We start from the raw sequence: 27830 nt of genomic DNA on the forward strand, positions 1-27830 counted from the left end.
TTAACCGCATGGTTAAAATGACAAAATATAAGCATATGAATCAATGATAATTCCCTGTTTAGTTCTCCATTTCATCACACTTTTCTGATTTAGTCTTTTTTAAGTAGAGGCAATTTTGTCATTTTTGTTTTTATTTGACTAAATTCTGAACTAGGGTGCGTGTGCTACAGATCTGAAATCACGGGAGTTATTAGCTTAAAAAACTTTCACAAGGGTTATTAGCAAATCCAATCCAGGATTTCACATGGGTGATATATGGAATTTCCCATTTTATTATTTTGATGGGTTAAACTCATGCGAATTCAAAGACAATAAGTGCGTTGATTAATACAAACTTGAGATTTCAATCGAAGAAAATATACAATATTATACGTATCCGCCGCACATTTGAATTTTCTCTGGAAGATAAAATCAAATATAGAGTTGAATGTGTCCCCAAGACTAGGTTAATTAATTGCTGCAAAGAAAAAAAAAAGTCAAGCATTATAAATCCATTTGTGAATAGGCATTTATTGCTCTATATAAATGGAGCAAATTTAAAGGATCAAACATCACTTCAAGAAATAACTAAACAAGGTTTGATTTCTCAGACATGGCTTACAAGTTTTCCATTGTCTTAATCTCTTTTCTCCTCATCCAATCTGCGATTTCGATCGATCCACTCTTTCACTTTTGCTTCAACTCTCAAAACTTCACCAAAAACAGTGTTTATGACAAAAATTTAAGAAAACTGTTGACGAATCTTTCTTACAAGACACCTTCGACTGGATTTGGCATTGGCTCCACAGGTCAACACCATGACAATCGTCCCTACGGGCTCTCTCTTTGTCGCGGAGACGTCTCGAGAAACGACTGTAAAACCTGCGTTCTTGAGGCAAGCAGTGAAATCCACGAACGTTGTCCCAACAACAAAGGAGCTATTATTTGGTATGACTCTTGTTTCTTGAAATACAACGATGTCGATTTTTTCGGCAAGATCGATTATCAAAACAGGTTTTACATGTGGAACGTGAACAATGTGACCATGGTCGAGCCTCGTAAGTTCAACCAGAGGGTGAAAGATTTGTTAACAAATCTGTCGAAGAAAGCTTGCAAATCGTCGAAAATGTTTGCTAACGGAGAATCTCAGATCGAAGAATCCAAGAAAATATACGGAATGGTTCAATGCAGCAGAGATGTTTCGGATGTTAATTGCAAGAAATGCTTGGATGATGCCATTAGTGAACTTCCAAGCTGCTGCGATGCCAAACAAGGCGGGAGAGTGGTCGGTGGAAGTTGTAATATAAGATATGAGATTTATCCTTTTCTCAATCTTTATTAATTGATACGATTTGTTAATTATATGTGCATCTTTATGTCTTTATTATGCATGTAATATTTTGATTGTGATAATAATTTTATTTTTGTGTAAAGAACTTATGTACTATTTTACATGCATATAATATATGATTGCTAATAAAAAATTTTGATACTTTTATTTGTCCCGTTTGTTTAAAGTTATTTTAATTTGTCTTTCTAGCTTATGCCAAACATTAATACTTTCCGGTGTCTTTCATCATTATGTGAAATAAGACTAAAATCAAAACAATCAAATTCACCGCACCTAAACCAATTTTGAATATCTACATTACTAAAACTAAAAACATGTAAAATTTAAAGACTAAACTTGTAATTTTCCTACAATAAAAATAGTCAGTCTAATCTAATCGTTATAATAACTGAGCGGTTATAACTACCCATTATAAACTCTTTCACATGCATCTGGTTTTAATGTCATGTCTTTGATTTGGTTTCAATTTGATTTTCAATTTAAAATATAAAAAAATATGGTTTGATTCAATCTTAGGTCTGTCAAAATGGGCTAGCGGGATAGACCTACCGACCCACAATATGTCGTTTGACGAGTTCGGAAATTGTCAACCCAACACACGTATATATTTTATGTGGTGGAGCAGATTATGTTTGATAGATCTATTTATTCAGCAAATTATAATCCACGAATTACACATATCGAACCAAGGTTCAATGAACATAAAGGGAGCCAAAGAGCCAGACCCAATGTACAATGAACATGTTGGCCGAGGAGGGGGCGGCGGTTGAGTGGCAGCGGGAGCGGTGGTTCTGGGTTTCGGGATTCAAATGGTGGGAGTGAAATTATGGAGATGTATTACCAGGAGATGATTGCGGCTGACCCTGGCAACTCGATGGTTTTAAGCAATTACGCAAGATTTCTGAAAGAGGTAATTCATTGGAAAAACCATGTGGGAAAAATATTTATTTATTTATTCAGTTTTTTTTTTAAATGATCGTACATACTACAAACTAAATATATTTCAAATCCTACTACGTACATGTTTGTTATTTTTAGAATAATTATTCACAAATATAATTCCCATAAATAACATAGTCCGCATCTATTTGTGGGATATTATTCACAAAAACCTCTCGGATTTGTGTAAATCCATTGATTTTTTGCTCCATTATTCGATTAATTTTATAGAGTTATAAAATCTTTTATTTGGTGTCATGCTTTTGTTCTAAAAAATTAAAGTGTTAAATTATATTTTTATTTTCATATATTTGTCATTTTGCGATTTAGGTTTCATACGTCTTTTTTTTATATTACAGTTTTAACCGATTTTTGACGTGACTTTTTCAACACTCTAAATAATAAATCATTAAAATTGTAAAAAATCGAAAGATAGAAGATTGATATTAATTGACATTTGATAATATAAATGACCACACGGCCAAAATGCAATTTTCCAAAATTAAAGATTGTACGAAAATTTATCTTGAGGGATGAACTTTTTTTTATTTATAAATTCTTAATAATTAGTTATTGCAATTATTTNTGTGTAAATCATTGTTTTTTTCTTCATATTTTAAAAATATTTTTAATAATTTCTTTCCCTATTATATTACTGAGGGCCTAATTAATTGGACAAAAAAAATGCAGTTTAAAGGAGATTTTAAAAGGGCAGAAGAGTTTTGTGGAAGCCATTTTGGCAAACCCTAGCGAAGGAAATGTTCTCTCACTATACGCAGATTTAATGTGGTAAACGTATGATGATTCAAATAGTGCTCAATTTTACTTCGATCGAGCAGTCAAAGCAGCCCCAAATGATAGGTAAAATATATATTATTTATTATTTAGTCAGCATTATATCCGAGTCCTCAAAATATAGTGTTGATATATCAAGTGTCACGTAAGTACTTTCACGAAAAAAATAGTAAGACTGCAAAATAAATTACCTAAATTGCCAATTGCCAAAATATTAAAGATACAAGATCAAGACTCAATTTCGACATAACGTCATTACAAAATCGCTTCCTATTATTATATTCGAGGTTTATAAGTTAAATCAATTGTGTGTTTCTTTTCTACGTACAGTCATGTTTTGGCTTCATACGCTCGATTTCTTTGGGAGGCTGAGGATAAGTGTGAAGGGCAAGAAGAGGCAGTCTTGTTATAGTAGTGCTCGATTTGCTTATAACCAACAATCTTATCTCATGATATTGCTAGAATAAATTATTAGAGTAGTGTATCAAATGTTTGTGTTATTCTTTGAAATTTAGCTCATTGTGAGTTTTAGTGCCTTGATATTACTAAGGTACATTAGATTATTATATAACACCTTTTGTAAATTAAAACAATAAGTAATGTAATTTTCAATTATAAATTTTTATAAACTAATAAACATTCGATTATACGAAAATATCAATCAATTAACTCTTTGAGGTTACCAATCACCAAAGTCTCTATAACGAGACATATTTATATTTTTGAAACGTCCATATATTTCATTATAAATGAGGTGTTTTGAATTCACTTGAGAGATTTGAGTCTAATTGTTTATAACTATTTAATAGTTTTGAGCAAGAGAGATAACGTTGGAGGAATTAGGAGTTTGAAGCTATGTTTTGAACAATCATGAACTAGGTTAGTACAGTTGAAGTCTAATTATCGAAGATAATAGACTCGTAACTGGGGATATATCATACTGCACTTTTGTTTTTGTGCGTTATTAAACGAATCACTAGCCTATCCTCTAATCCATATGATTATTTCTATGTATATATGATCTTGTAGGACGAATCACTCCCTTTCTATACTTGTTTCATTTGTATTTATTAATAATATTTTCATGTTTTATTAAAAAAATTACTAGATCAAGAAATCAGCAAAAGCCAACTACAAACATTATCTTACTATCAAATATGTAATGTTATCATTTTAACAAAAGTTTTGTTATATTTTATAATCAAAAAAATAAATTCATCTCCAAGAAAATCAATGTACAACATCAAACTCCTTTAGTGCTTGTGCTAACTATGTGACAACAAAATTGTTTCATTCTAGCTCGATTCAATAAGCTGAGCCCGTAAATAATTAATTTCATATTAAAATCCGTTTTGGTTCAGATTTTGTTTTTTGTTTTTTAATGTAAATTATCAGTCAAACATTTTGTTTTTTGTATTGATTGATGTTAAAACCAATCAAATCCAGATAAACTAATACTCTGGTAAAAACGTAATTGGTTTGGGCCTGTTTTTCGGGTCTCATAGAATAACTTCTGAATTCGAATCACGCGTGGATGGCTGGATTTTTTTATATATTTTTTTTAATTTTTACTTTTAACCATATTTGAAATTGGAAGATTTTATATTAAAATAAATTTTGGATAAGTTTTATTTATTTTTTACTGAATCTAAATAGGGCTGTATTCAATATAAATAATTTAATTATTTTTAATGACTTTTATATATTTTAAGATATTCGATCAAGACTTTTGAATACTCTATAGAAATATAATAATATTTAAAATAGGCTTTCATATAATTTTAAAAAATCAAGTGATATTTTAAACTTTAAAAAATTCAATAAAAATATAGATGCATTAAAATTTTCAATAAACTTTTAATAACTTCATGAAATTCATTAACATAAAAATGTTAAAACCTAAGATACAATTATAAATTATCAAAAATTGTCTCTGGTTCAACCCAAAAATTATTTAACTTTTAAATAAATAAATTTATTTATTAATATTATTTTTTAAAAAATATTTCAAACTTATATATGTCATTTAATTATTAATTCAAAAAAATTAATATATTATAATTATATAAAAAATTTCTAAAATTTTATAAAAAATTTACAAAAATCTATAAAAATGTTGTAAAAAAATTTACAAAAATCTATATAAATTTATTTGTAAACATATGAGATTATGTAAAAATCAATAAAAACATGTTATCTCCACAAAATCTCTCATTTAAAAAAAATTACTAAAAATCTTCAAAAATATGGATTGAATACACCCAATAAATTTGTTAATACATTTTATTATGTTTGATCGATGATCTTGAGGAATTCATCCAAGCGTCTTTCTTCTTCTTACGTGTTACCAAGACTGATCTGGCGACATCCATCCGCCATTTTCTTTACCTTGATCCATCCCTAATACGATCACAATTCATTCTTTTAATCTCCCAAAATACATTTATGCACATATTTATTACATATATGCGTGGATTGGAATTCGAGCAGTTGTTCCGTGAGTTGAATTTTGATCGCTTGTAGTAACAATCACCCTCCTAGGGTTTTGAGATTTGAAGCTCTGGGTGCCAATCAGTCTCGGCAGAGGCCTCTGCCGTCATCGTCGGCAGGTGGAATATGGTTCTTTCTACGCCATAATCCTCCACAGTCTCACAATCTCCGTTATTTACCTGAACCTCAAATGGACTTTGTCACCCGCCACGCTGCCGCCGATCATCAAACACCACCACCTCCCACCTCCACTTCCACCTCCACCTCCACCTCCACCTCCACCGCTTCTTCCGCCCCACTCGAGGAGCCTGAGTATTTGGCCCGTTATACAGTGGTTAAGCACTCATGGCGGGGCCGTTACAAGAGAATTCTTTGCATTTCAAGTTATAGTATTATGACTTTGGATCCGAACACGCTGTCTGTTACCAATTCTTATGACGTGGGTAGTGATTTCGAAAGTGCTGCTCCCATAATTGGGAGGGATGAAAATTCTAACGAGTTCAGTATTAGTGTGCGGACTGATGGACGTGGGAAGTTTAAGGCGATCAAGTTTTCATCGAAATACAGGGCGAGTATAATGACCGAGTTGCACAGGATAAGATGGAATAGGCTGGCAGCTTTGGTGGAGTTTCCTGTTCTTCATTTGCGGAGGAGGACCTCAGAGTGGGCCTCTTTGGTAAGTGTTAAGGTTACTGAAATTTTTCTTCCAGTATCTGATTTGAATTTGTTGGTAAATGGTTCTTCTCCTTCTATAGGTGAGTTTCATGTGAACTTTCCTTGGTTTTATAGTTTAATTGCCACACCCGAAAATTAGAATAAAAGTTAATGTGTCGGATGATATGGCTGAACCCCAGTTTATTTTAATCATGTTAATGGTTCCTTAGACCGCTAAAAAAAGGAAAAACAAAAAGAAGTTGATTGCCTGCAAATATGCGTCATTGGTGTAAAACCGTGAGAACCTATATAGGTATACAACAATGAAGTGAAGTTCTGGCTTGCTATCTGTTGTCTGGGCTACATCTTTGCTATCTCTTTTTATTTTGAGTTAAACCTTGTAAATAGTACATGAAAGTAAGAGAGGGATTGATTGTTCAACTGTTGGGAAAATCCTTTTTGGTCTTTCATTGGGTTATACTCTCGCTTACCTGAACTAAATAAGAAGGGATCACATCTCACTTGACATAGCATATTTCTGTACTTTTCTTGCCAAATGACGTTTTTGCTGGATAAACTTTATATTTTGTTGGAAATGAAATCTTAATCTGCATGTTTTGTGGTTTTGAAAAGTTGTTTACATTTCTATTTTGTTGGCTGAAATTGTTTTCATGATTTTAACCTGAAAATGAGAAATATATACGGGAATGTTGTGTAATTGGGGTACTACTACTACAAATTATGATATCTGCCATCTATGGAAATTGTATCCTCTGTTTTAAAGTTTCATGCATATTATCATGTCATTATATATTTTCCTTGGTGCGTCGGTTGCTTTTAGTGGCTTAGATAGTTTTTCATTTACTAATTACTACTCAATTTCAAAATTTCAAATGTACGGCGGCTACGACCTGTCCATCCTGGAGAAGCTGATTCCCCATGATGAGAATATGGACTTTACCAGGTGTGATAAGGGGAGTGAAATGGAATGGATGTTTTACTTACGGGTGCAAACTCCAGTACTGTAGGGGCACAATTCTAATATAAAAGAACCTCTAGTAAAATGGATGATTGATTTACTATTCTGTTGACATTAATTGTCTGATTGGTGGATTGCATATATACTAATTATTGAATTAAAAGGCAGAGTCTCTCTTATCTTCAGTTGTGCAATTCAATTCATTGGGAAATTATAAATTTATTATCTATGTATCGTTTGACTTTTGGTTGGCTTTCAACGGGTACAAAACGATGCCTGCTAGTTAAAGAATGGTCAGTGGGGTGAAGTGAACGTTTAAAATGAGTGTAATTTAGTTATAACATATGAGAACTTCTTAAAGGAAACCTAGTCGTATCCTCAGGAATTTTGTAGATGGATACCATTCTTGAGGTTCCACAAATGGCATAAAAAAATATTCTTGATAGTGGAAAGTATTGAAGATGCCATGGTTGTATGGGTGACATCATGCCTTTGGTGGTTCTTTGGAACAATAGGACTCCGCCTATCCGGTTTTTAGGGGTATTCCCTAGTTGACATTCATGGAGAAGACAGTAGGCATGCTCCCAAGTCAGAGTGCCCCTTCCATTTATATATTTATTAAAAGCAATGGATTGCTCACATACTGATAAATAGAAAAATAATAGGCAATATATCTTGCTATTATTACTTATACTTGTTTGAACAATTGGTTGGCATAACCAAGATGAGAATAGATAAGTAGCTGCAACCAGACTGTAGAAATAACTGTGAATTGAGAGGAAACACAGAAGTAAAAGAAGATTAATGGTAACTGAAGCAAAAACTTGGTGCCTGCATGCAGTTCACTCTCTTAGTGAGGGAGATAATACTAAGCCTGGGTCATTAGTTTCAATCATTCTATGGAGTAAAATTTGTTCTTGTGCACAAATTGTTACTTCATTTTTGAATTAATATATTGTGAAAATTGCCCGATTTGTTTGTATTTATTTGAAATTGGAATAACCTTATTTTCTTCAACCTATAGGTTAACTGTCTAACAAAATCAAGAATTATTAAAGATGTTTCCCAAGTATATATTCACTATAATAAATGCTGATATTGTATGCTGTTACTGATTTACTCTAATTACGAGTGTACATTAACTAATATACTCAACTGTTAAAAACAATTTGCAATTATCTGATAATTTGCATGTCAAAAACAATTTTATTATTATTCTTTGAAATGTGCATATTTTGTTTGTCCATTTCATCCTTATAATAGCCTTTAGGTCTTCCTCTTAGATTTTCCAACTCCATTTTTTACTCGAATGGCCTTTGAACGATAGGGTTAAGTATCCAAAAGTTACACACAAGAGTAGGTAGAGAACGCGTAGCATCGTTGATTGATGTTGATCTGAGTGTCTCCTTGATGAACATTGGTGTGGAGACCACCTTTCCCTTGTACTAGTAGTTTTCTGGGGCATCTTGTTTCGGCAATTTGACTTCTTACATGATAACAAATATTCAGAGATAGAAACTGAGTTTGTTATGCTGAATTTTCGAAATATCTTTACTTCAAAATCAAGTGGGAAGCATTAGTAGGATACATTTTTTGTGTTCTCAGTTCTTTCCCCTATCTAATGTTCCAAATATCTCAGTTAAGAAGTTTTTATATAGTATATTTTTGGGTCCAAGCATTTCCTTATTTAATCAGCAGGCAATTTACCTCAAGGTATTTCCGAGCTGGATTTTATGTTTTTCATGAAAGTTGTCGAATCAATTTATATTTTCTTACCCAGTTTGAAGCTTGAAATGAAAGTAGAGAGTTACGAATGGTAATCTGGAAAGAAGAACATGGATGGGTTCTGAGATATTCTGTTTGTTGCTAAAGTATTTCAACTTTATAACAGTCATTTCCCAATAATTTTAAATTGATTTTACTATATGGCCAAGATTGATGATTTAGAGGTACTTTAACAGAATCTGCTTTGATCTGTGGTAGTTTGCAGCTTATTCACCGTGCCATCTTACTATACGATGTTGCGTGTTAAATTTCAAATTCCCAGGAATAATGAATTTGTTTTGTGCAGAAAATGAAAGTCACCTATGTTGGAGTTGAGGTGATAGATTTGGAGTCTGGAGAACTTAGGTGGTGTTTAGATTTCAGAGATATGAATTCTCCTGCCATTGTTCTGTTATCTGATGGTCAGGGAAGAAAAAATATTGACCATGGAGGATTTGTTCTTTGTTCTCTTTATGGAAGGAAATCTAAAGCTTTCCAAGCTGCTCCTGGGACTTCAAATGCTGTCATCATATCAAATTTAGTATGGACTACATTGCTTCGTTCCTGATTTCATATGTTACTGTGAAAATCCATATTGTTGTCTTTTAAATTTCTTTGTATTTAACTTTTCTGACACTGTCTTAAGATCCTAGATGCTGTTCTTTGCTAACTTTATTGAGCAATTATTATGCCTCTGATAATGCTTATGTACTAAACGACACTGCTTAAATGTTATGTTCCAGACAAAAACTGCAACTGCAATGGTTGGGGTGACACTGGCTGTTGACAATTCTCAATCACTTACCATCACAGAGTACATGAAGCTAAGAGGTATCTTCTACTATCTTGTTTTATAATTAATACGCAGTTTAAATTGTGGGTCCACTGTAGCTTTATCCATATGACATGTTTGCGCGTGTCATCTATTTCAACTTTGCAGCTAAAGAGGCTGTGGGGGCAGAAGAAACTCCTCTTGGCGGTTGGTCCGTCACAAGATTGCGGACTGCTGCTCATGGAATGCTACCTTATGCTGGATCAACTTTGGCACCCGGACCAAAAGGAGGAATTGGGGACTTTGGTGATGCTGTATCTCGGCAACTTATTCTTACCAAGGTTTCTCTTGTTGAAAGGCGTCCAGAAAACTATGAAGTAAGTATGTGATTGTAATGCATCTCAGATGATATAATTTTTATGGATGTGCTTCATCAGTGCAGTCAATGTTTTCTTTTTGAGAAAACTTTATACCATTCTTGGACGTGCCGGCATTATGCAATAAAAGAAATTTGCATTCGTATCTAACTATTTTTGCTCGTTTTATATGCCTTATGAAAATTTACTAATCTTTTGAACCAAAAATGTCAAATTTACTCGTTCAAGTGATCTGTATAAACAGGTTGGTTTTTCCTCAAAGCTTCTTTATAGGTTATGGTCTTTTTATCACTTTCTATAGATTTGTTGCTTTATATTTTAATTATTTTTGTTAATACGACAATGTTCCACATTTGAACTCTTGTTTATTCCGAAGTGTTACTTTATGCATCATTGCCTTCAGCACTTGGTGGGATCACAGGTGGTTATGAACACTGTCCGAGACACAATTTAATTTATGTTGATCTATTATTATCGACGTTACGAATTAAATGCAAACGAAATTAGGAGAATCCATACTAAACTTCTGAAGTATTGCCAATTTGCATAAAGTTAGTGTGTGTTGTGTATCTCCTGTTTCTTAACTGTTGATGAGTGATGGTTATGACTTAGTGTTGCACCATCGACATTTTTACCTGGATGTATGTTTATATGGAATTGTTGATTAATTGTGACTTTTCATTCTGAATGCTTGAAGGCTGTTATTGTTCGTCCTCTATCTGCTGTTAGTGCTCTTGTTCGATTTGCTGAGGAGCCACAGATGTTTGCTGTAGAATTTAATGATGGATGTCCTACTCATGTGAGTTTATCATGGAAAAAGTTAGTTAATTGATGCTTCATTGGAAAGCAAACAGAGTTGCTAACGTGTGATGATATTTCAGGTGTATGCTAGTACTTCTCGTGATAGCCTACTTGCTGCAGTTCGGGATGTTTTGCAATCCGAAGTAGGTATTTGTGCTGTTTGGTGGTCAAATAAATTCTAATTCTAAATTTGTTCCAACTGATTCTTCATGTGTAGTTGACTGACTACACTGAGTTTCAGTTAATTTTAAATGGTTTGACTTGTTCACTATATATTGCACTAAAAATGTGCATTCAGTTTGTAATTGATATGTATTGAGTGTAAACAATAAACTTAGTTCAAAATTTGTTTGAATATGGTATAGCTTCGATTGTGCAGGGTCAATATCCAGTGCCTGTGTTACCCAGGATGACGATGCCTGGCCATCGAATCGATCCTCCTTGTGGTAGAGTATGTCTGAAATATCCCTTAAGTCAGCAGCAGCTCCTTGTTGACACTGAATTTGCTACCATGCATTTGAAATACCTGGCTGCAGCTGCCAAAGACGCTGTGACTGAAGGAGGCTCTATTCCTGGATCAAGAGCTAAACTGTGGCGTAGGATAAGAGAATTTAATGCATGTGTTCCATTTAGTGGTGTTCCCCCCAATGTTGAAGTACCTGAGGTGACTTTGATGGCCTTGATTACGTTGCTTCCTGCTGCTCCTAATCTTCCTCCGGAAGCCCCACCTTTGCCTCCTCCATCTCCTAAAGCAGCTGCTACAGTGATAGGTTTCATTGCATGCTTACGGAGGTTGCTGTCTTCGCGCAGTGCTGCTTCACATGTTATGTCATTTCCTGCCGCTGTTGTAAGAATCATGGGCCTGCTTAGAAATGGTTCCGAGGGAGTAGCTGCTGAAACGGCAGGGCTTGTTGCTATGCTGATTGGTGGTGGTCCTGGGGATACAAACATATTATCTGATACAAAAGGAGAACAACACGCAACAATCATGCACACCAAATCTGTATTATTTTCTGACCATAGTAACTTAATTATCCTTGTGAACAGATTAAAGCCCATGTCAGTTTCGCCATTATTGTCCATGCCTGTTGTTGAAGTTTTTGAAGCAATGATATGTGAACCGCATGGTGAAACAACCCAATACACAGTTTTTGTTGAATTACTACGCCTTGTGGCTGGGTTACGACGTCGTTTGTTTGCTCTGTTTGGACATCCAGCGGAAAGTGTTCGAGAGACGGTTGCGGTAGTTATGCGTACAATAGCGGAAGAAGATGCTGTTGCAGCCGAATCAATGAGGGATGCTGCTTTACGTGATGGTGCGCTGCTGAGGCATTTGTTACATGGATTTTACCTTCCTGCTGGAGAGCGACGTGATGTCAGCCGACAACTTGTTGCTCTGTGGGCAGATTCTTATCAACCTGCTCTTGATTTGTTATCTAGAGTTCTACCTCCTGGGCTGGTCGCTTATTTGCATACACGATCTCAGGCTAATTCATCAGATGATACATCTAATCTGGAAGATTCCTTGATGAGCAGAAGGCAGCGACGGCTACTTCAACAGAGGAGGAATCGTCCCGGAAAAGCAATACCATCTCAAGGACACACCATACCTTCTGTCAATGCTGCTGAAGTTATTGAGCAAACACATATGACAAGTCCTTACCCAATTCGAGGATCAGATGGTTATCAAAAGTCTGCCGGAGATTCAACCAATGGGCTGGTTCCATCCGTTCGTCCTTCTTTAACTCATGGGATGGAAAACTTTTCTGACAAGCTCCCAGTTGTAGGGATCCCTCCAACAGATCAGTTACAGGGCATTTATTCTCCTGATATCCCTGCTGATGCTTGTGAATCAGTTGCAACTAGTATGAGCAAAGTTGATTCTGATGTTGGTTCATCTGTGCCCGAGAATCCAGTGCTTCCAGCTCCAGCCCAGGTGATCATGGAGAACGCTCTTGTTGGATGTGGAAAATTGCTATTAAATTGGCCTGATTTTTGGCGAGCTTTTGGTCTTGATCATAATCGTGCGGATTTGATCTGGAATGAGCGTACTAGACAGGAATTGAGAGAGGCTTTGCAGGCTGAGGTTCATAAACTGGACCTTGAGAAGGAACGGACTGAAGATATCGTCCCTGGCGGTAGATCTGAGGAAAGTATCAGCGAGCAAGAATGTCTGCCACAAATATCATGGAACTACAGAGAATTTTCTGTAAGGTACCCCAGCTTGGCCAAAGAAGTTTGTGTGGGTCAATATTATTTGCGGTTGCTTCTTGAGAGTGGCAGCGTTAGCGGCAGCAGGGCTCAGGACTTTCCACTTCGTGATCCTGTTGCTTTTTTCAGAGCACTTTACCATCGATTCCTGTGTGATGCAGACACGGGGCTGACTGTAGATGGTGCTGTTCCGGATGAAATGGGTCCCTCAGATGATTGGTGTGATATGGGAAGATTAGATGGTTTTGGAGGAGGGGGAGGTTCTTCTGTCAGGGAGCTTTGTGCGAGGGCTATGGCAATTGTATATGAACAGCATCACACTTTGATAGGCACATTTGAGGGTACTGCTCATGTGACAGTACTCTTGGACAGGACAAATGATAGAGCTCTACGACACCGTCTTCTGCTTCTCTTAAAGGTAAATAACCTCCTTCCTCAATATTATGAATCAAATAAATTAAATTGAAAAATTAGCTATATTAATGATGTGTGGCATGGTATGCCTCAGTTTCCAGCTCACATGATTTAACCCTGATTGAAGGTCAGTTCGTCTCTTAAGTAATATGATCCTACATTAATCTTGAAAGATTAGTGACATCTTTATGGCTCTGTGATGGAGAACATTTTGACTTATCTTCTGGAAAGAGGAATCACATGTATTATTTTTAAGACTGGAGACAAACGCAGCAGGCCTAGGGATTGAGACATGTTTGGTATTGGTATCTGTAGGAATATGATCATGAAATTACTGCAAAACTTCAGCACTCTGCAATAAAAGAGATAAGTTGGAGAGAATAACAGCTAGTCGACTCTAAAACTATTGCGAAAATCTTAAAATCAGATCATATTATTTAAGTTGAGAATCTCTCATGTGCCGGTTGCATTAAATGATGAAAAATGTATATAGGGTAAAAACTTGGTACAGTGATGGTGTCTTAGATATCATGAGCAAGAAAGATTCATAATAATATTCACAGATGAGTCAATATTTCACTGGCACAAATATTATTAATTTTGTATTGATTTTTAAGTTAATGCTTCTTCCTATGTGCAGGTTTTGATGAAGGTTTTATCGAACGTAGAGGCATGTGTCTTGGTAGGAGGTTGTGTGCTTGCAGTTGATTTACTGACAGTAGTTCATGAGACTTCTGAAAGAACTGCTATACCCCTGCAGTCTAACTTAATTGCTGCTACTCCTTTTATGGAACCGCTAAAGGAATGGATGCTTACAGACAATAATAATGTTAAAGTTGGGCCAGTGGAGAAGGATGCAATTAGAAGATTTTGGGCAATAAAAGAAATTGATTGGACAACCAGGTGCTGGGCATCTGGGATGGCAGACTGGAAGAGACTAAGAGACATACGTGAACTCCGGTGGGCAATGGCTACTCGAGTTCCCGTTCTTACTGCGATCCAGGTAAGATTCCTTGAAAAGTTATTATTTCCATTATTTAGTAAAAGCAATTCAAACTGATTAAATTATTGGTGTAATGTAACTTTACCTTTCCCCAACAAAATGGTTGGGATAGCGGGGCAGTGGGGCACGTGGGAAAGGATGTCAGCAACAAGTTTATTACATGCTTCAACTCAAATTTTAAGATACACATGTGAGAGAAAAGGTCGTAATATATTTACTTTATTGTTAATTTTCATGTCTTAAGACATGAAAAGGTTTGGACGGTCGTAAAAATGTGGAGGTGAACCAATCATACTGTTTTCCTTACTGTTGCTATTTGGTCTCGAAATCAAATTTAGTTTCAAGCTTGTGAAAGTTATCTTGAAATATCTTGGTATTTTAGCAAAAGAAGTTGTACTTGCTTGTGTTATTAGTTTTAGTCTATCGCCAGCTTGACAATTAAAGCGAAATCGATCCTAAGTTAAGTATAACTCCGTCCTGTCTTGTTAAAATTTTAACGTTTTTGTAGATGAATATTAAGAAAGCTTTCCATTTTGAACCCATTTGGGAAAAAAACATATAGTATGCACGGTTTTATTTCTCCAAATCTGTCTTGTTTCCCAAAACAAAAACACATGCTATCATTTTTTTTGTCTTTATTTTCTTTCCCAAAATAAAAATTTCCATCCTTTTGCACATCTACCAATGTAATTACAATTGATTAAATTCTCTCTGTCGTTCCCATGATCATCCTATTATTTATTATAATCCGAAATATGCTATTTAAAAATTTTATAATAATTTTATTCAACCATCCCAACATGATTTAACAACTGCAGTAACAAATTTATTTTTCTAAAAATAAAACCAAAAGGAAATTTTGTTTCCCCAAAAATTCTCCGAAAATGTTTCCCTGAACTCTTCTCTCAAAACTTTCAAAACAAAATCTAACATTCTGCAATGATTTGGTGGCTAAATGGAAATTATTCATTCTTATATATTGTCAGACTTCCAAATGTTGAGGCACATTGGAATAAATTCCAAGGAGATATGCTACCCTTTATTGATCTACCAAACTCTGATGATTTATGTTTCCAGATAAACGACAGTTTTAAAGAAAATTTTCATGATTTTGACCATCATTGGTATAATTGTAATAGTGCATGGCTTGAATATTTCTTGGAAAGTTAACATTGCAGATAACTAGATGAAAGGGTTCTTTGGTGCATTGCTTTTCTGGAAAAGACTTCTTTTTGTCTCCTCTTGTCCTGCTTGATTTGTGAAATACGGGTGTATTTTGATTAAAATCTAGCCAAAGTTGCGAAAAATCACGAAGAAATGCTGGTCACATTCAACCAATAAATAATATAAGTCAAGGACCAATGTATATCAGTAAAGTCTGTCCGGAAAGATGGCAGGAATAAAAAATTTGCAAGAAAGGTGTGACAGCAACAAACCTGGAAGGAGTTCTATATTTTTTAACCTGTCAATATTATTTGTTTATATTTGATTTCTTAAATTTCTAAGATGGTTGTTACTTTGTTCAGGTAGGACAGGTTGCATTGTCCATATTACAAAGCATGGTAGCTGCTCATTCAGATATAGATGATGCAGGAGAGATCGTAACACCCACACCTAGAGTGAAAAGGATTTTATCAAGTCCACGTTGTCTTCCACATATCGCGCAAGTAATCTTAAAAAGCGTTTGTCATATATTGGTGGATTTATAGTGTTTCAATTGGCTTGTAGATTTTCGAAATGTAGCGCTTGAATCTACTTAATGCAGAGTTATGTTGAACTCATGGTTGCTTTATCTTAGCCAGAAATTATAGCACTGAGTTATTTGCTCTTACAATTGAGATTTTATTACGCTGAATTAATTTTCTGTTGCTGTTGAAAATTATTGATGTTTGCATTCTCCTTCATCAGAATGATCGTCTCTTATCGCCTAAGATATGCATAATGATGAAGACATTGCTAACACACACTTGGAGCAATACTTTGAGAGATTAGGAATAAATAGAAGTCCCAAACACTAAGGCATACTCACAAAGTTGATCACACAACTCTCTCACTTATATTTACATCATATCTTGGGAATGAGGTTCTTTTTTGCAATTGATGCTGAATATGTTCTTGACTGCTGACTAAAGATTAAACAGTCAATATTTGCCACAAGCTTGCATGGGATGTTGCCCTCCTTAAAGTTAGAAAGACATTGCATGCTACACGCGCATAAGATATTCTCTCCTAGAGTAGGCATAATTTACCCTTGCTATTTTTGTAAGCTCCATTAATTGTATTCTTATATCTTTTGGAGGTGAATTATATCTTTTCCTTCACTATTTAGCTAAATTACATTTTATTGACAAAGGTAATGCCCATACTAAATGTAGAAGTTTAACCTCGAGGAAGTGGGTGTAAATATGATTTTGGAAGGTAGGCTTTTGTGCCATATGTAAGGGTAGGTAGACATTATTTACCCTTACTATTTTTGTTGGGGGTGATTTACTTTGACTCTTGTTTTAAGATGAATGGATGGCTGCACAGCTTTGGATTTTCTTTGAAGAAATTGTACTAAAGTTTAATTGCCATATTATTTCATTCACAGGCATTGCTTTCTGGTGAACCAACGATTGTCGAAGCATCTGCTACTTTACTGAAGGATATCGTTACCAGGAATCCCAAGGCCATGATTAGACTGTACAGTACTGGGACATTTTATTTCGCCCTTGCTTACCCTGGATCTAATCTTCTTTCAATCGCACAACTCTTCTCAGTAACACATATACATCAAGCCTTTCATGGTGGTGAAGAAGCTGCCGTTTCCTCTTCTCTGGTTTTGGCAAAACGGAGTGTTTTAGGGGGCCTCTTACCTGAGTCTTTGCTATATGTACTGGACCGTAGTGGGCCAGTTGCATTTGCGGCAGCAATGGTTTCTGATTCTGACACTCCTGAGATAATTTGGACGCATAAGATGCGGGCAGAAAATCTTGTCCGTCAGGTTGTTGTCTATCCAACCCGCTACTGTTCTTAGTATTTACTTCCAAACGATTGTTATGCTTGAATCATCTGTGAATTAAACACAGGTATTTGAATTATTATTTCATTTCTCATTCAGGTTCTTCAGCATCTTGGTGATTTTCCTCAAAAATTGCCGCAACATTGTCATTCGTTATATGATTATGCTCCAATGCCTCCAGTGACGTATCCAGAGCTCAAAGATGAAATGTGGTGTCACCGTTATTATCTCCGAAACTTGTGTGATGAAATTAGATTTCCTAATTGGCCTATTGTTGAGCATGTCGAGTTTTTGCAATCATTGCTAGTTATGTGGCGTGAGGAGTTAACCCGAAGACCAATGGATCTTTCTGAAGAAGAAGCTTGCAAAATACTGGAAATATCCATTGAAGATGTATCCAGAGATGATGCTCCTAAAAATCAAAGTTTGGAGTTGGACGAGATTCCTAATCTACTGAAACAGATTGAATACATCGATGAAGAAAAGCTCAAGAGACAATATAGGAAACTTGCAATGAAGTACCATCCTGACAAAAATCCTGAAGGGAGGGAGAAGTTCTTGGCAGTTCAGAAAGCATACGAGTGCCTACAGGTATTCCATATTCCTATAACAATGGCCTTGTGTAATTTTTTTTATTTCTCATGTTGAAAACCGGGGACTTGTGCTGCTAAGCATCAAAGAAAATTTTTTAGATCCTATTTCACATTTTTGTTTGGATTTTTTATACAGTTTTTCTCTTCAAAAAATAGGATGTTCATGTTGATAGGCCTTTGATGTAGGATCTCGTGATTGTGTTGTATAATTATGTCATTTAATCTAGCATAATGTAGCTGTAACAAATTTTTTGTACCATATATCGATGATCATTGCTGGCGATACTGGTTGTGATGGTATTCGGTGTGAGTTTTTGGTAGTGGTGAGAGTTTTATGAGTCTTGGGAATAGGTATGAATGTATGATGCTGAGTACTGAAAAAGAAATATCAAAAGAGGTCCTGATTGATTGAAATGGATCCTCGATACAGAGAAGAGAAGGAAGCTTACCGTAAGGGAAATAAAAATGTTCATCAAATAAATGAAGAATTTTATTGTCATTGTTACGGACATCAAAACTAGGAGAGACTTTATTTGATTTTAAATGAGTTAAGCTAGATAAACCCTAAATTTTATCTTCTGAATCTTAAATTTGAAAACCAAGTGTGTTTATTAATGGGTGTAATCATTTTTTTTTTTTTTGATAACTAGAATTTATTATAATGATAATAAAATTGTACAAGAAGCGGATAAGCAATCCGCACGTTACAAGAGAAATAAAATAAACACTACAACGCCATAATCACGACCATACATATTTCCAATCCTTAGCTAAATCTGAGATACATAGATGTTTATACTTTGGCAATATTGTCGACTAACTCGCGACTCTGAACTTTATCTTCTACCAGACTTCGTACACGGACTCCGACGTCTCTTCAAAAATTCTTCTATTTCTTTCCAACCAAATCGATCAAAATATGCAATGAATTATCATATACCAGAACCTCGTATGTCGTCTCCCCGTTTGCAACCATGGTTCCATAATAAACATCTCTTTTCTTTTTTCGGGAACGTCCATTCCATAGTTCTTAAGAGTTCAGAGGGAATTAGTGGTCATAATCTATGAGAAACATTAACCTTTTGATACATTTATGGATCATTAAATGCTTCAGTGGCATTTGCAAAGTGCTTTTGTTCTTTCTCTAGTTCTTTTTTTCAGGAAAGTCGAGAATCTTACAATTTGTTGAAGAAAACTGGAAACTGGATAAATGTTAACATTTGACAAACATTTCTTAGAATATCACAATCATCTCTCTCGGACTTCTGAAATGCTTGCACTTGCCCAGTTTCTGTGTAAAAACTAAAAAGTACCTAATGGAAGCTGTAAAATGTCTATATTAACCTCGAGTATTCAATTTTCCCCTAAAAATCCATTAACAAATATTCAAAGAAAGCAAAGCTCATTTTTTCTTTGGTGTCATTTTTTCATGTTCATTTGATCTCTTATTCCTTTTGGTTTTATCGGCTTATGTTGATATTGTATTTTGGAGCTGGGTAGGTAAGAAGATTGTTATTTAATTTTGTATTGTTCAAGTATATTAAAATGTCTACTGAGAAATAATTGCCACTTAGATTGTGTTTTCTTCCGTGAGTTCGCTGAATTCTGATTGATCTCCTCTAGGTGACCATGCAAGGTTTACAAGGCCCCCAAACTTGGAGATTGTTACTGCTATTAAAGGGCCAGTGCATTCTATACAGGCGATATGGGGACTTATTGATGCCATTCAAATATGCTGGATATCCAATGCTGCTAAATGCCATTACAGTTGATTCAAATGACAACAACTTTTTGTCCTCTGACCGAGCACCACTTTTAGTTGCGGCCTCCGAGCTTGTCTGGCTAACGTAAGTTCATCGTCCATATTTGGTTCTCTGTTCGTCTTTTGTCAGCAGTTTGTATTTATACTTGATAAGCTGAATTTATCACCATACCCTTAATCTCTTTCAGGTGTGCATCTTCTTCATTAAATGGTGAAGAGCTTGTTAGAGATGGTGGAATACCACTTCTTGGAACTCTTCTTTCACGATGCATGTGTGTGGTCCAACCAACAACTCCTGCTTATGAACCATCCACTACCATTGTTGCAAACATAATGCGAACTCTCTCGGTTTTGAGTCAATTTGAAAGCGCCAGAACTGAGATGTTAGAGTTTTCTGGACTGGTTGAGGACATCGTTCATTGCACCGAACTTGAGCTTGTGGCTGCTGCTGTCGATGCTGCCCTTCAGACTGTTGCTAGAGTTTCTGTATCGTCTGAGTTTCAAGATGCTTTACTGAAGGGTGGTGTGTTGTGGTAAGTGAGATTGTTTATGCTTCTTTTCCATTGTCAGTGCCTTCATTAATGCTTCAATATGAGATATAGCTCTTTATAGAGTATTTCACAATTTGATTTGATTGTTTGTGTCTTTTTTGGGCCTTAACATTGAGCATACCTTTCTTTGAAGAGTTGTCATTATTCTCGGAGAGCTCTGTAACTTTTTGTTCTGAAGCTTGAGAATTGGGCTCCTAACTCTCTGGCTGCTTCATGTGTACCATAATCTTGGATAACGCTCTCCACTGTTTTATCAAAAACTATTATGTGTTGATGTTCCCTAGTGATACCATTAACTAATTCCTGGTCCTTTTCATGAACTTGTGACTTCATAAATTATCTTATGTTTGTTCAGGTACCTCATTCCATTGTTGCTTCAGTATGATTCAACTGCAGAAGAATCTGACAAGACAGATGCTCATGGTGTTGGAACCAGTGTTCAAATAGCAAAGAATTCCCATGCTGTACAAGCGTGTTATGCCTTGTCCAGGCTTGGTGGTTTAGAGACCAGTGAGACGCCAACTCCCTATAACCAGGCTTCATCTGATGCCTTGAGAGCTTTGCTGACTCCTAAACTTTCAAGCATGCTGAAAGATAAATCACCCAGAGATCTTTTAGCCACATTAAACTCAAACCTGGAATCTCCTGAGGTATTGTTGCTGATCTTTCCTTTTACAATTAATATGTTGGAGAAGTTCTTTGATGAAGCATTCTATTATTTTTTCGCTTTAATTATTTTACAATTTGCACGTTTGCCTTCTATTGCGAAATTACAGGGCTCTTTAAGGTGTATTTCTCTGATGGGGTAAAAAAATTAATATTTTTTTTCTGCATTTTGTGTTGTAAAAATATTGAGAAAAAATAATGAAGAAATCTCTTTGGATATTCTGCATGTCTTGTTATTGAAATATCTCATTATGTCCTCTGGAGTGGAATCTTGTTGCTTTTATCCCTTGGTGTGAAACTGTATAAAGGGGATAACACAGGAATACAACCCTCATAAAAGAAACTTCATGCTAAGTGATCCAAGCATGTAATTGTTGTAAGGACAAAAATCAGATTTTGCAATGACAAAACCGGTTGATGTTTATTGCAATTAGCTGACATACTTACCTGATTGTTTGTCTTCTAAGTGTTGCTAGAGTAGCTGAACATTGTTCCTTGCACCGGTTTTATGATTTTTTTAATTAGGAGTCTAATTATTCTAACCCATATTGAACCCATATTTTTAAAAATAGCCTTATTTGTCAAATACTTTACATTATGGACTTGTTTAATTTAAAAGTCCTAAAATATCCTCTTTCTCTTTTATTGATCTTAATTTATCACTACAATTTAGTGAATTAAAAATTCATTCTGCACATTCTCCCAAAAAAATTATAGTAAAAATATGATTTGTTAGGGATGAGAGCTTTATTTGCTGACGTTGTGATCCGATCATTTTTTATCCTTTTAGTACATGTGGATATCTTGTCCGCCTTGTTGTAAACCTTTTCCTACTTCATCATAAATGTCGTTTCTTAAAAAAAAATTGGCATTCTCATGTTAAAAAATATGTTTTATCATATAATGTGGGCATTTGAAGTTTTTCTCGTCGTTTCTTCTCCTGTAGAAATAAAAATGGAGGGGAACCTTTTCTCATTGATGGCATTGAGAAATTTTTGTGTAAACAAATTCATGAAATAATAGTTCATGTAGGATTATGAGCCAACGGAATGAGAAAATAATCGTGAAAGAAAGAAAAAAGAATTTAAAGGATATATTTGGAATTTAAGGCTAATTTTATAAATTAACTTAAGGCCAAAATTGATTATAGCACTTTGTAGGAGGCCATTTAAGAAAATCCCTCTTTTTAAATTTATCGATTGTAAAAATGGTTGTCCTAATGCTGCAAGCAGAAATCTGTTTCCATCTTATATAGGTTTTGGTTGATAAGTGGATATGTTAGTGATAATAACAGCGTTTCAGATTGAAAACATTTTAATGCATGATGAATCAGGTGCTAACGTCAAGAACAGCATTGTATGTGCAAATATTGATATTACTGTTGCCTTTGGCATGTAGATAATTTGGAACTCCTCTACGCGAGCCGAACTTTTGACATTTGTTGAAGAACAGCGTGCATTGCATGGCCCTGATGGTTCATATGACCTGAAAGATTCACATTCATTTGTTTATGAAGCATTGTCAAAAGAACTCTATGTTGGAAATGTGTACTTGAGAGTCTACAATGATCAACCAGATTTTGAAATCACTGAGCCTGAGATCTTCTGCTTGGCCCTTGTCGATTTTATATCACATCAAGTGCATAAAGCATCAGATGAAGGTACAGATATTCAGGTTAACGATGATGTAAACACCGAATCATCTGTTGAGCAGGATTCTACCTGTGATTCTTCACCGTCTAGTGGTGGGAAAGTCATGAGCATGGAGGAGATAGAATTAGTCAAGAAACTTCAGTATGGTCTGGTATCTCTTCAGGTATGTACCTTGTAGTTTTGCTTTGCTCGCAAGTTATTGCTGATTTTGATGCTTTTGCCTTTGTAATTTCAGTATGTCTTGACGAAGAATCCCAACTTAGCTTCTGTAGTGTCCTCAAAGGAAAAGTTATTACCCCTTTTTGAATGCTTTTCTCTCCCAGTTTCTTCAGAGAGTGACATTCCTCGGTTATGCTTAACTGTTCTGTCACGCCTGACAACATATGCTCCCTGCCTGGAGGCAATGGTTGCAGATAGCTCTAGTCTGCTTCTTTTATTGCAGTTGATTCACTCATCTCCCACCTGTCGTGAAGGAGCTCTGCACGTTCTCTATGCCTTGGCAAGCACGCCAGAGCTTGCATGGGCAGCTGCAAAACATGGTGGAGTGGTTTACATACTTGAAGTTCTCTTGCCATTACAAGGTATAGCATCCTATTAACAGCAAGTATTATAGGAAAAGTTTTTCTATTATTTTCTAAAATGGAGAGGTTCTGTAGATGAAATTCCTTTGCAGCAAAGAGCAGCAGCTGCCTCATTATTGGGAAAGCTTGTTGGGCAGAAAATGCATGGACCTAGAGTTGCTATTACCTTGGCGAGGTTTCTGCCAGATGGTCTTATCTCTATAATCAGGGATGGTCCTGGGGAAGCAGTTGTCAATGCCCTTGAACAAACAACAGAGACTCCAGAACTTGTATGGACTCCAGCAATGGCAGCGTCACTGTCTGCTCAAATTGCGACAATGGCTTCAGATTTGTATCGTGAACAGATGAAAGGACGTGTCGTTGATTGGGATGTTCCTGAACAGGCGTCTGGCCAAAAGGAGATGAGAGATGAACCTCAGGTATTATTGAGAGCCATCAAGTCAGTCCAAGAATGCCTGAATTATATTCATTTCCTGACTCACAACATCTCTTAATGTGTAGGTTGGAGGAATCTATGTCAGATTATTCCTGAAAGATCCCAAATTTCCACTTAGAAATCCAAAGAGATTTCTCGAGGGACTGCTCGATCAGTATCTTTCTTCTATTGCTGCCACACATTATGATGGGCAAGCTGTTGACACCGAGCTTCCTCTGCTTCTTTCTGCTTCGTTGGTCTCGTTACTCAGAGTATACCCTGCTCTCGCTGATCATGTTGGATATCTAGGTTATGTACCGAAACTTGTTTCAGCAGTTGCTTATGAAGGAAGAAGAGAAGCAATGGCTTCAGAATCCTCTTTGCCTGAGGATGATTCGGTTCAGAAAATTTCACAGACTCCTCAGGAGCGTGTCCGCCTTAGTTGTTTACGTGTCCTACATCAACTTGCAGGTAGCACCACTTGTGCAGAAGCTATGGCAGCTACTAGTGTCGGTACACCCCAGGTATGTGGTGATTTTTTTATATGCGCTGTCAAAAAATTTTCTTAAGAGTCTGGTTGCACTTTTTTTTTAAATTTTGCTTATTCTTGATTCCAGGTGGTTCCACTTCTGATGAAAGCAATTGGTTGGCAAGGTGGAAGCATTCTTGCTCTTGAAACTTTGAAGCGTGTAGTAGGTGCCGGAAATCGAGCAAGAGATGCGCTTGTTGCTCAGGGTCTTAAGTGAGTAATTATTTCCCTTGTCACGCTATTAAGTTGTGGAATTTCTATAAATATGTTAGGGGTTTGATGCATGCTTCGTGATGAATCTTCTATCGGATCTATCATGTTTCAATGTTGATATCGAATGTGATTGTGCTAGGGTTGGCCTTGTGGAAGTTCTTCTTGGTCTTCTTGATTGGCGAGCTGGGGTAAGAAATGGGCTTTCCTCACAGCTGAATTGGAATGAGTCAGAAGCATCGATCGGCCGGGTTCTTGCAATTGAGGTGGGTACTATTCAAATAGTAGCTTTCATAATGGCCCCTTTTAAGGATTCTAACTTGACATGTTTATGCTCGTATGTGAAGTTTTAAACTCAGTATTATGATTTATCCAGTTGAAATCGAGTGATTTTATGTTTTAAAGATTTTATTTTGTTAAAAGTAAACCTGTCTTCATTTTGTAGGGAGTTTATCTACCTCAGTTTTGAAGTTTAGCAAATTGCTCTTTACCCCATTGAAACAACAAAGTTTTACTTTCACTCCCCCAAATCAAGATTAAGCAGTTATCCCCCCCTGAAATTAGTTGTTTAAATACGTTTTACCATTTTGTAGATGTTTTTTCCTCGTATTTGTTTCAGCATTAAATGATTCATTTCGATGAACTAAACTCTGACTGTTAAAAAGAATCTGCTGAGTTCGTTTATATTTCCTTGAATGGAACCATATGGTTTAGCGAGTTTGACAATCAATATTTGGTTAATCAAAGTATGATGATTTTGACCAAAGTTTTCCATTTGTTTATTTTTGCATTATTTATTCTTCTGATGGTTGCAAAAAATGTTTTGGGGTAAATATTTATAGGGGCAAACTTTTACAACGTGAAATGTTTTATACACAAATATTTGTTAGTCAACTGCTATGATGAAATGGAGGAAAAAAAATCTTGGCATGTTCTTCTCCAAGGAGACGATTCCGGATAAGCGGTTCAGCAAACAGCGTCAAGTATATGAAGTGCAAAAGTGTACGATTCAGTCGTGTTTGGGCAGTTCTTTATGGATATTTTAGTTAGCTGCTAATATGGTGAAAAGAAGCAATGATTATGTCAAATTCTTCTCCCATTGGTAGAATATTTATTGCAGTTTTTGTGATGAATGGTCTGATTCACCTTCCAAAATTATTTTCTATATTTTGTGAATCGGGTAAAAATTTCAAGTCTACTTAAACAACGAGCTATTCAAGTTGTTCTGAATTGCATGATGGTTTTACTTTTGCCAATTATTATTTTTCCTGTTGTTTATGGTTGTAACTCTTTGTATATTTGTGAAGGTTTTGCACGCATTTGCAACAGAAGGGGCCTACTGTACCAAAGTGCGCGACATATTAGATGCCTCTGATGTAAGTTTCACTCCTGAATCTATACCCATTCTTATTTGTTGAAGCCTATCTAATTTTTTTTTATCTATGTTTATTATTAAATGTTGAGGAATTAATATATTGTTGATCTTTTTTCGAGCTAATTCCAAAGTAGTTGCGCTAATTCTTTACTATCCATCCAAAGCTCCAATCCCGCTCATAGTGTTTCATGTTCACTTAAACTAGTTTCACAATATGCTTTCATGTATATATATTAAGCTACTGAACACTATTAAATTCATTGGTAATGATATACAATAATAGTGATGATACAAACGTGTACAAATTATTTTTAAGAAGTAAAGTCTTTCAGACAAAAGTAAGTGTAATATTCACAAATTGTAAGCATTAAGAGACTAGTCTTGAGAAACACCCTTGATCAAATCTTTCTGACAAAGCAAGTCTCATGCCTGCACGCCATTACAAAATGGGATCCTATAACAATTACTCGTATTCATCCTCGTTTTAAAAAAATGGTTCAGTCAAGTTGCTATATGGATTCATTATAATTACTTGAACCATTTTAAACCATGTGGAGCATGGGTATTACAATCATACCTTTAGAACACGGCGATCTCATTGTGGCGTTGCCCATTGATTTACTAGCGACAGGAATCTAAAGGTGACTTCTGCAGGTTTAGTAGTTGGCTCTCGCGCGAGTAGCATTAGTGCCACAAGTTCGAGAGGTGGATCTTATTTATCTTGTAGGATTTTAGAGTAGAGTGGTTTAGAGTATGAAAGTTGGGTATATAGAAGTAAAATTATACTCTCAATGCAAGGTGAAGTTTGGTTAAGATATAGGGGTATCAATTATTAAAATAAAGACTGGTTAAGAATCTATATTTGTTTTCTTCTCAGAGTCGGATTTTTTGGTCTATAACTTTTCTTAGCTGAAATTCCTGATTCGAATTTATCAATATTTTTGTATTTATGTGGTCGTGCAGATTTGGAATGCTTATAAAGATCAAAGGCATGATCTTTTTCTTCCTTCAAATGCTCAAACTTCAGCCGCTGGAGTTGCTGGTCTCATCGAAAGTTCGGCATCTAGTCTTACATATGCATTACCAGCTGCCCCACCACAACCTAGTCCAACAAAATTTCCTGCAACAGTTACATCTGATTCGAATGGAAGGCATGGCTAGCAAAAGTAATAGCCGCGTTAATCAAAGACAAAGTTTTGTGCATGTGTGCCTTAGACGAAATGAGAGAGGTGTTGGTTACAATTGCTTGAAGCGATTTTGGCCGGACTTAAGTTTTTCATTTGGACATTGTAAATTGTATATCTCTCTTTCTCCCCCATTTCTACCTTCTTTACCTTCAGGCTTTACTAGTTTCTTTTTTCAATTATCTTTTGTAAATTTCTTTTTATATTCATTTTGTATAGCATGTTGAGGCGAGTTTCGACTTCTTGTGCTTTGTGGCGTAGTTTGAGTTGTGACTATTTTTTCCATTATCTGAGTTGTTTCTTTCTGCGATCACTATTTTCTTCACGACTAATGGACTCGATATTTGGCTTCTTGTTGCTCGAATCCAATTTGGGATACGAACACATCTTCTCGCAACAATATAAAGTGTAAAGTGGATTTCTGGGATATATTGTAAATTGGATATGGTATATGAGATTCACTAATCAATAGATTTGGACTTTTAAATCAAAGTTATTTGTTTGGTAAAAAATGGCTAAAATAGGGAGTTCAAAATGATGTAGAAATGTTTTGGGAGATCATAAAGCCAAAAAAATGATATATATTGCATGTATTTTTCGAAAGATGGCTCTAGTTCGTCGTTCATTCTAATCGTATTTTTAACATACTGATATTATAATGATTGGTTGAGTTGTTAACTGATCACACTTTACAGAAATACGCGTTGAGCAGTTAATATAAGTTGGTGGAAAGCAGGGCTAAAAGAAAAGTGTTTAGGAGACGTGACAGCCTTGTTTCAGGT

General features: G+C 35.6%; 2 protein-coding genes across 4 annotated transcripts; both read left to right on the top strand.

Moving 5' to 3' along the window:
- The first annotated feature begins 572 nt into the window (after positions 1-572).
- LOC140961270 (antimicrobial ginkbilobin-2-like protein) lies at positions 573-1382 on the top strand. Its single transcript, XM_073419689.1, has one exon. The coding sequence runs from the start codon at positions 593-595 to the stop codon at positions 1319-1321; it is 729 nt and encodes a 242-aa protein (XP_073275790.1). The 5' UTR covers positions 573-592; the 3' UTR covers positions 1322-1382.
- A 3981-nt stretch (positions 1383-5363) lies between these two features.
- Positions 5364-27399, top strand: LOC140971376 (dnaJ homolog subfamily C GRV2-like). 3 transcript variants are annotated; one of them, XM_073433611.1, is made up of 22 exons: positions 5364-6230; positions 9259-9492; positions 9695-9782; positions 9892-10100; positions 10798-10899; positions 10982-11044; positions 11281-13530; positions 14167-14529; positions 16056-16196; positions 17120-17512; positions 17630-18121; positions 19747-19970; positions 20074-20418; positions 20792-21086; positions 22501-22917; positions 22990-23335; positions 23411-23754; positions 23837-24274; positions 24368-24492; positions 24632-24755; positions 25797-25865; positions 26828-27399. In XM_073433611.1, exons 1-22 carry the CDS (start codon positions 5745-5747, stop codon positions 27023-27025), a joined length of 7746 nt encoding a protein of 2581 aa, XP_073289712.1. In that variant the 5' UTR covers positions 5364-5744; the 3' UTR covers positions 27026-27399. The 3 variants fall into 3 exon arrangements, with proteins under 3 accessions (XP_073289712.1, XP_073289714.1, XP_073289713.1); XM_073433613.1 differs by lacking the exons at positions 23837-24274; positions 24368-24492; positions 24632-24755; positions 25797-25865; positions 26828-27399 and having other exon boundaries at positions 23428-23735; XM_073433612.1 differs by lacking the exons at positions 5364-6230; positions 9259-9492; positions 9695-9782; positions 9892-10100; positions 10798-10899 and having other exon boundaries at positions 11267-13530.
- The last annotated feature ends 431 nt before the right edge of the window (positions 27400-27830 follow it).

This window comes from Primulina huaijiensis, chromosome 2, assembly GCF_012295235.1.
Source record: "Primulina huaijiensis isolate GDHJ02 chromosome 2, ASM1229523v2, whole genome shotgun sequence".
NCBI lineage: Eukaryota > Viridiplantae > Streptophyta > Magnoliopsida > Lamiales > Gesneriaceae > Primulina > Primulina huaijiensis.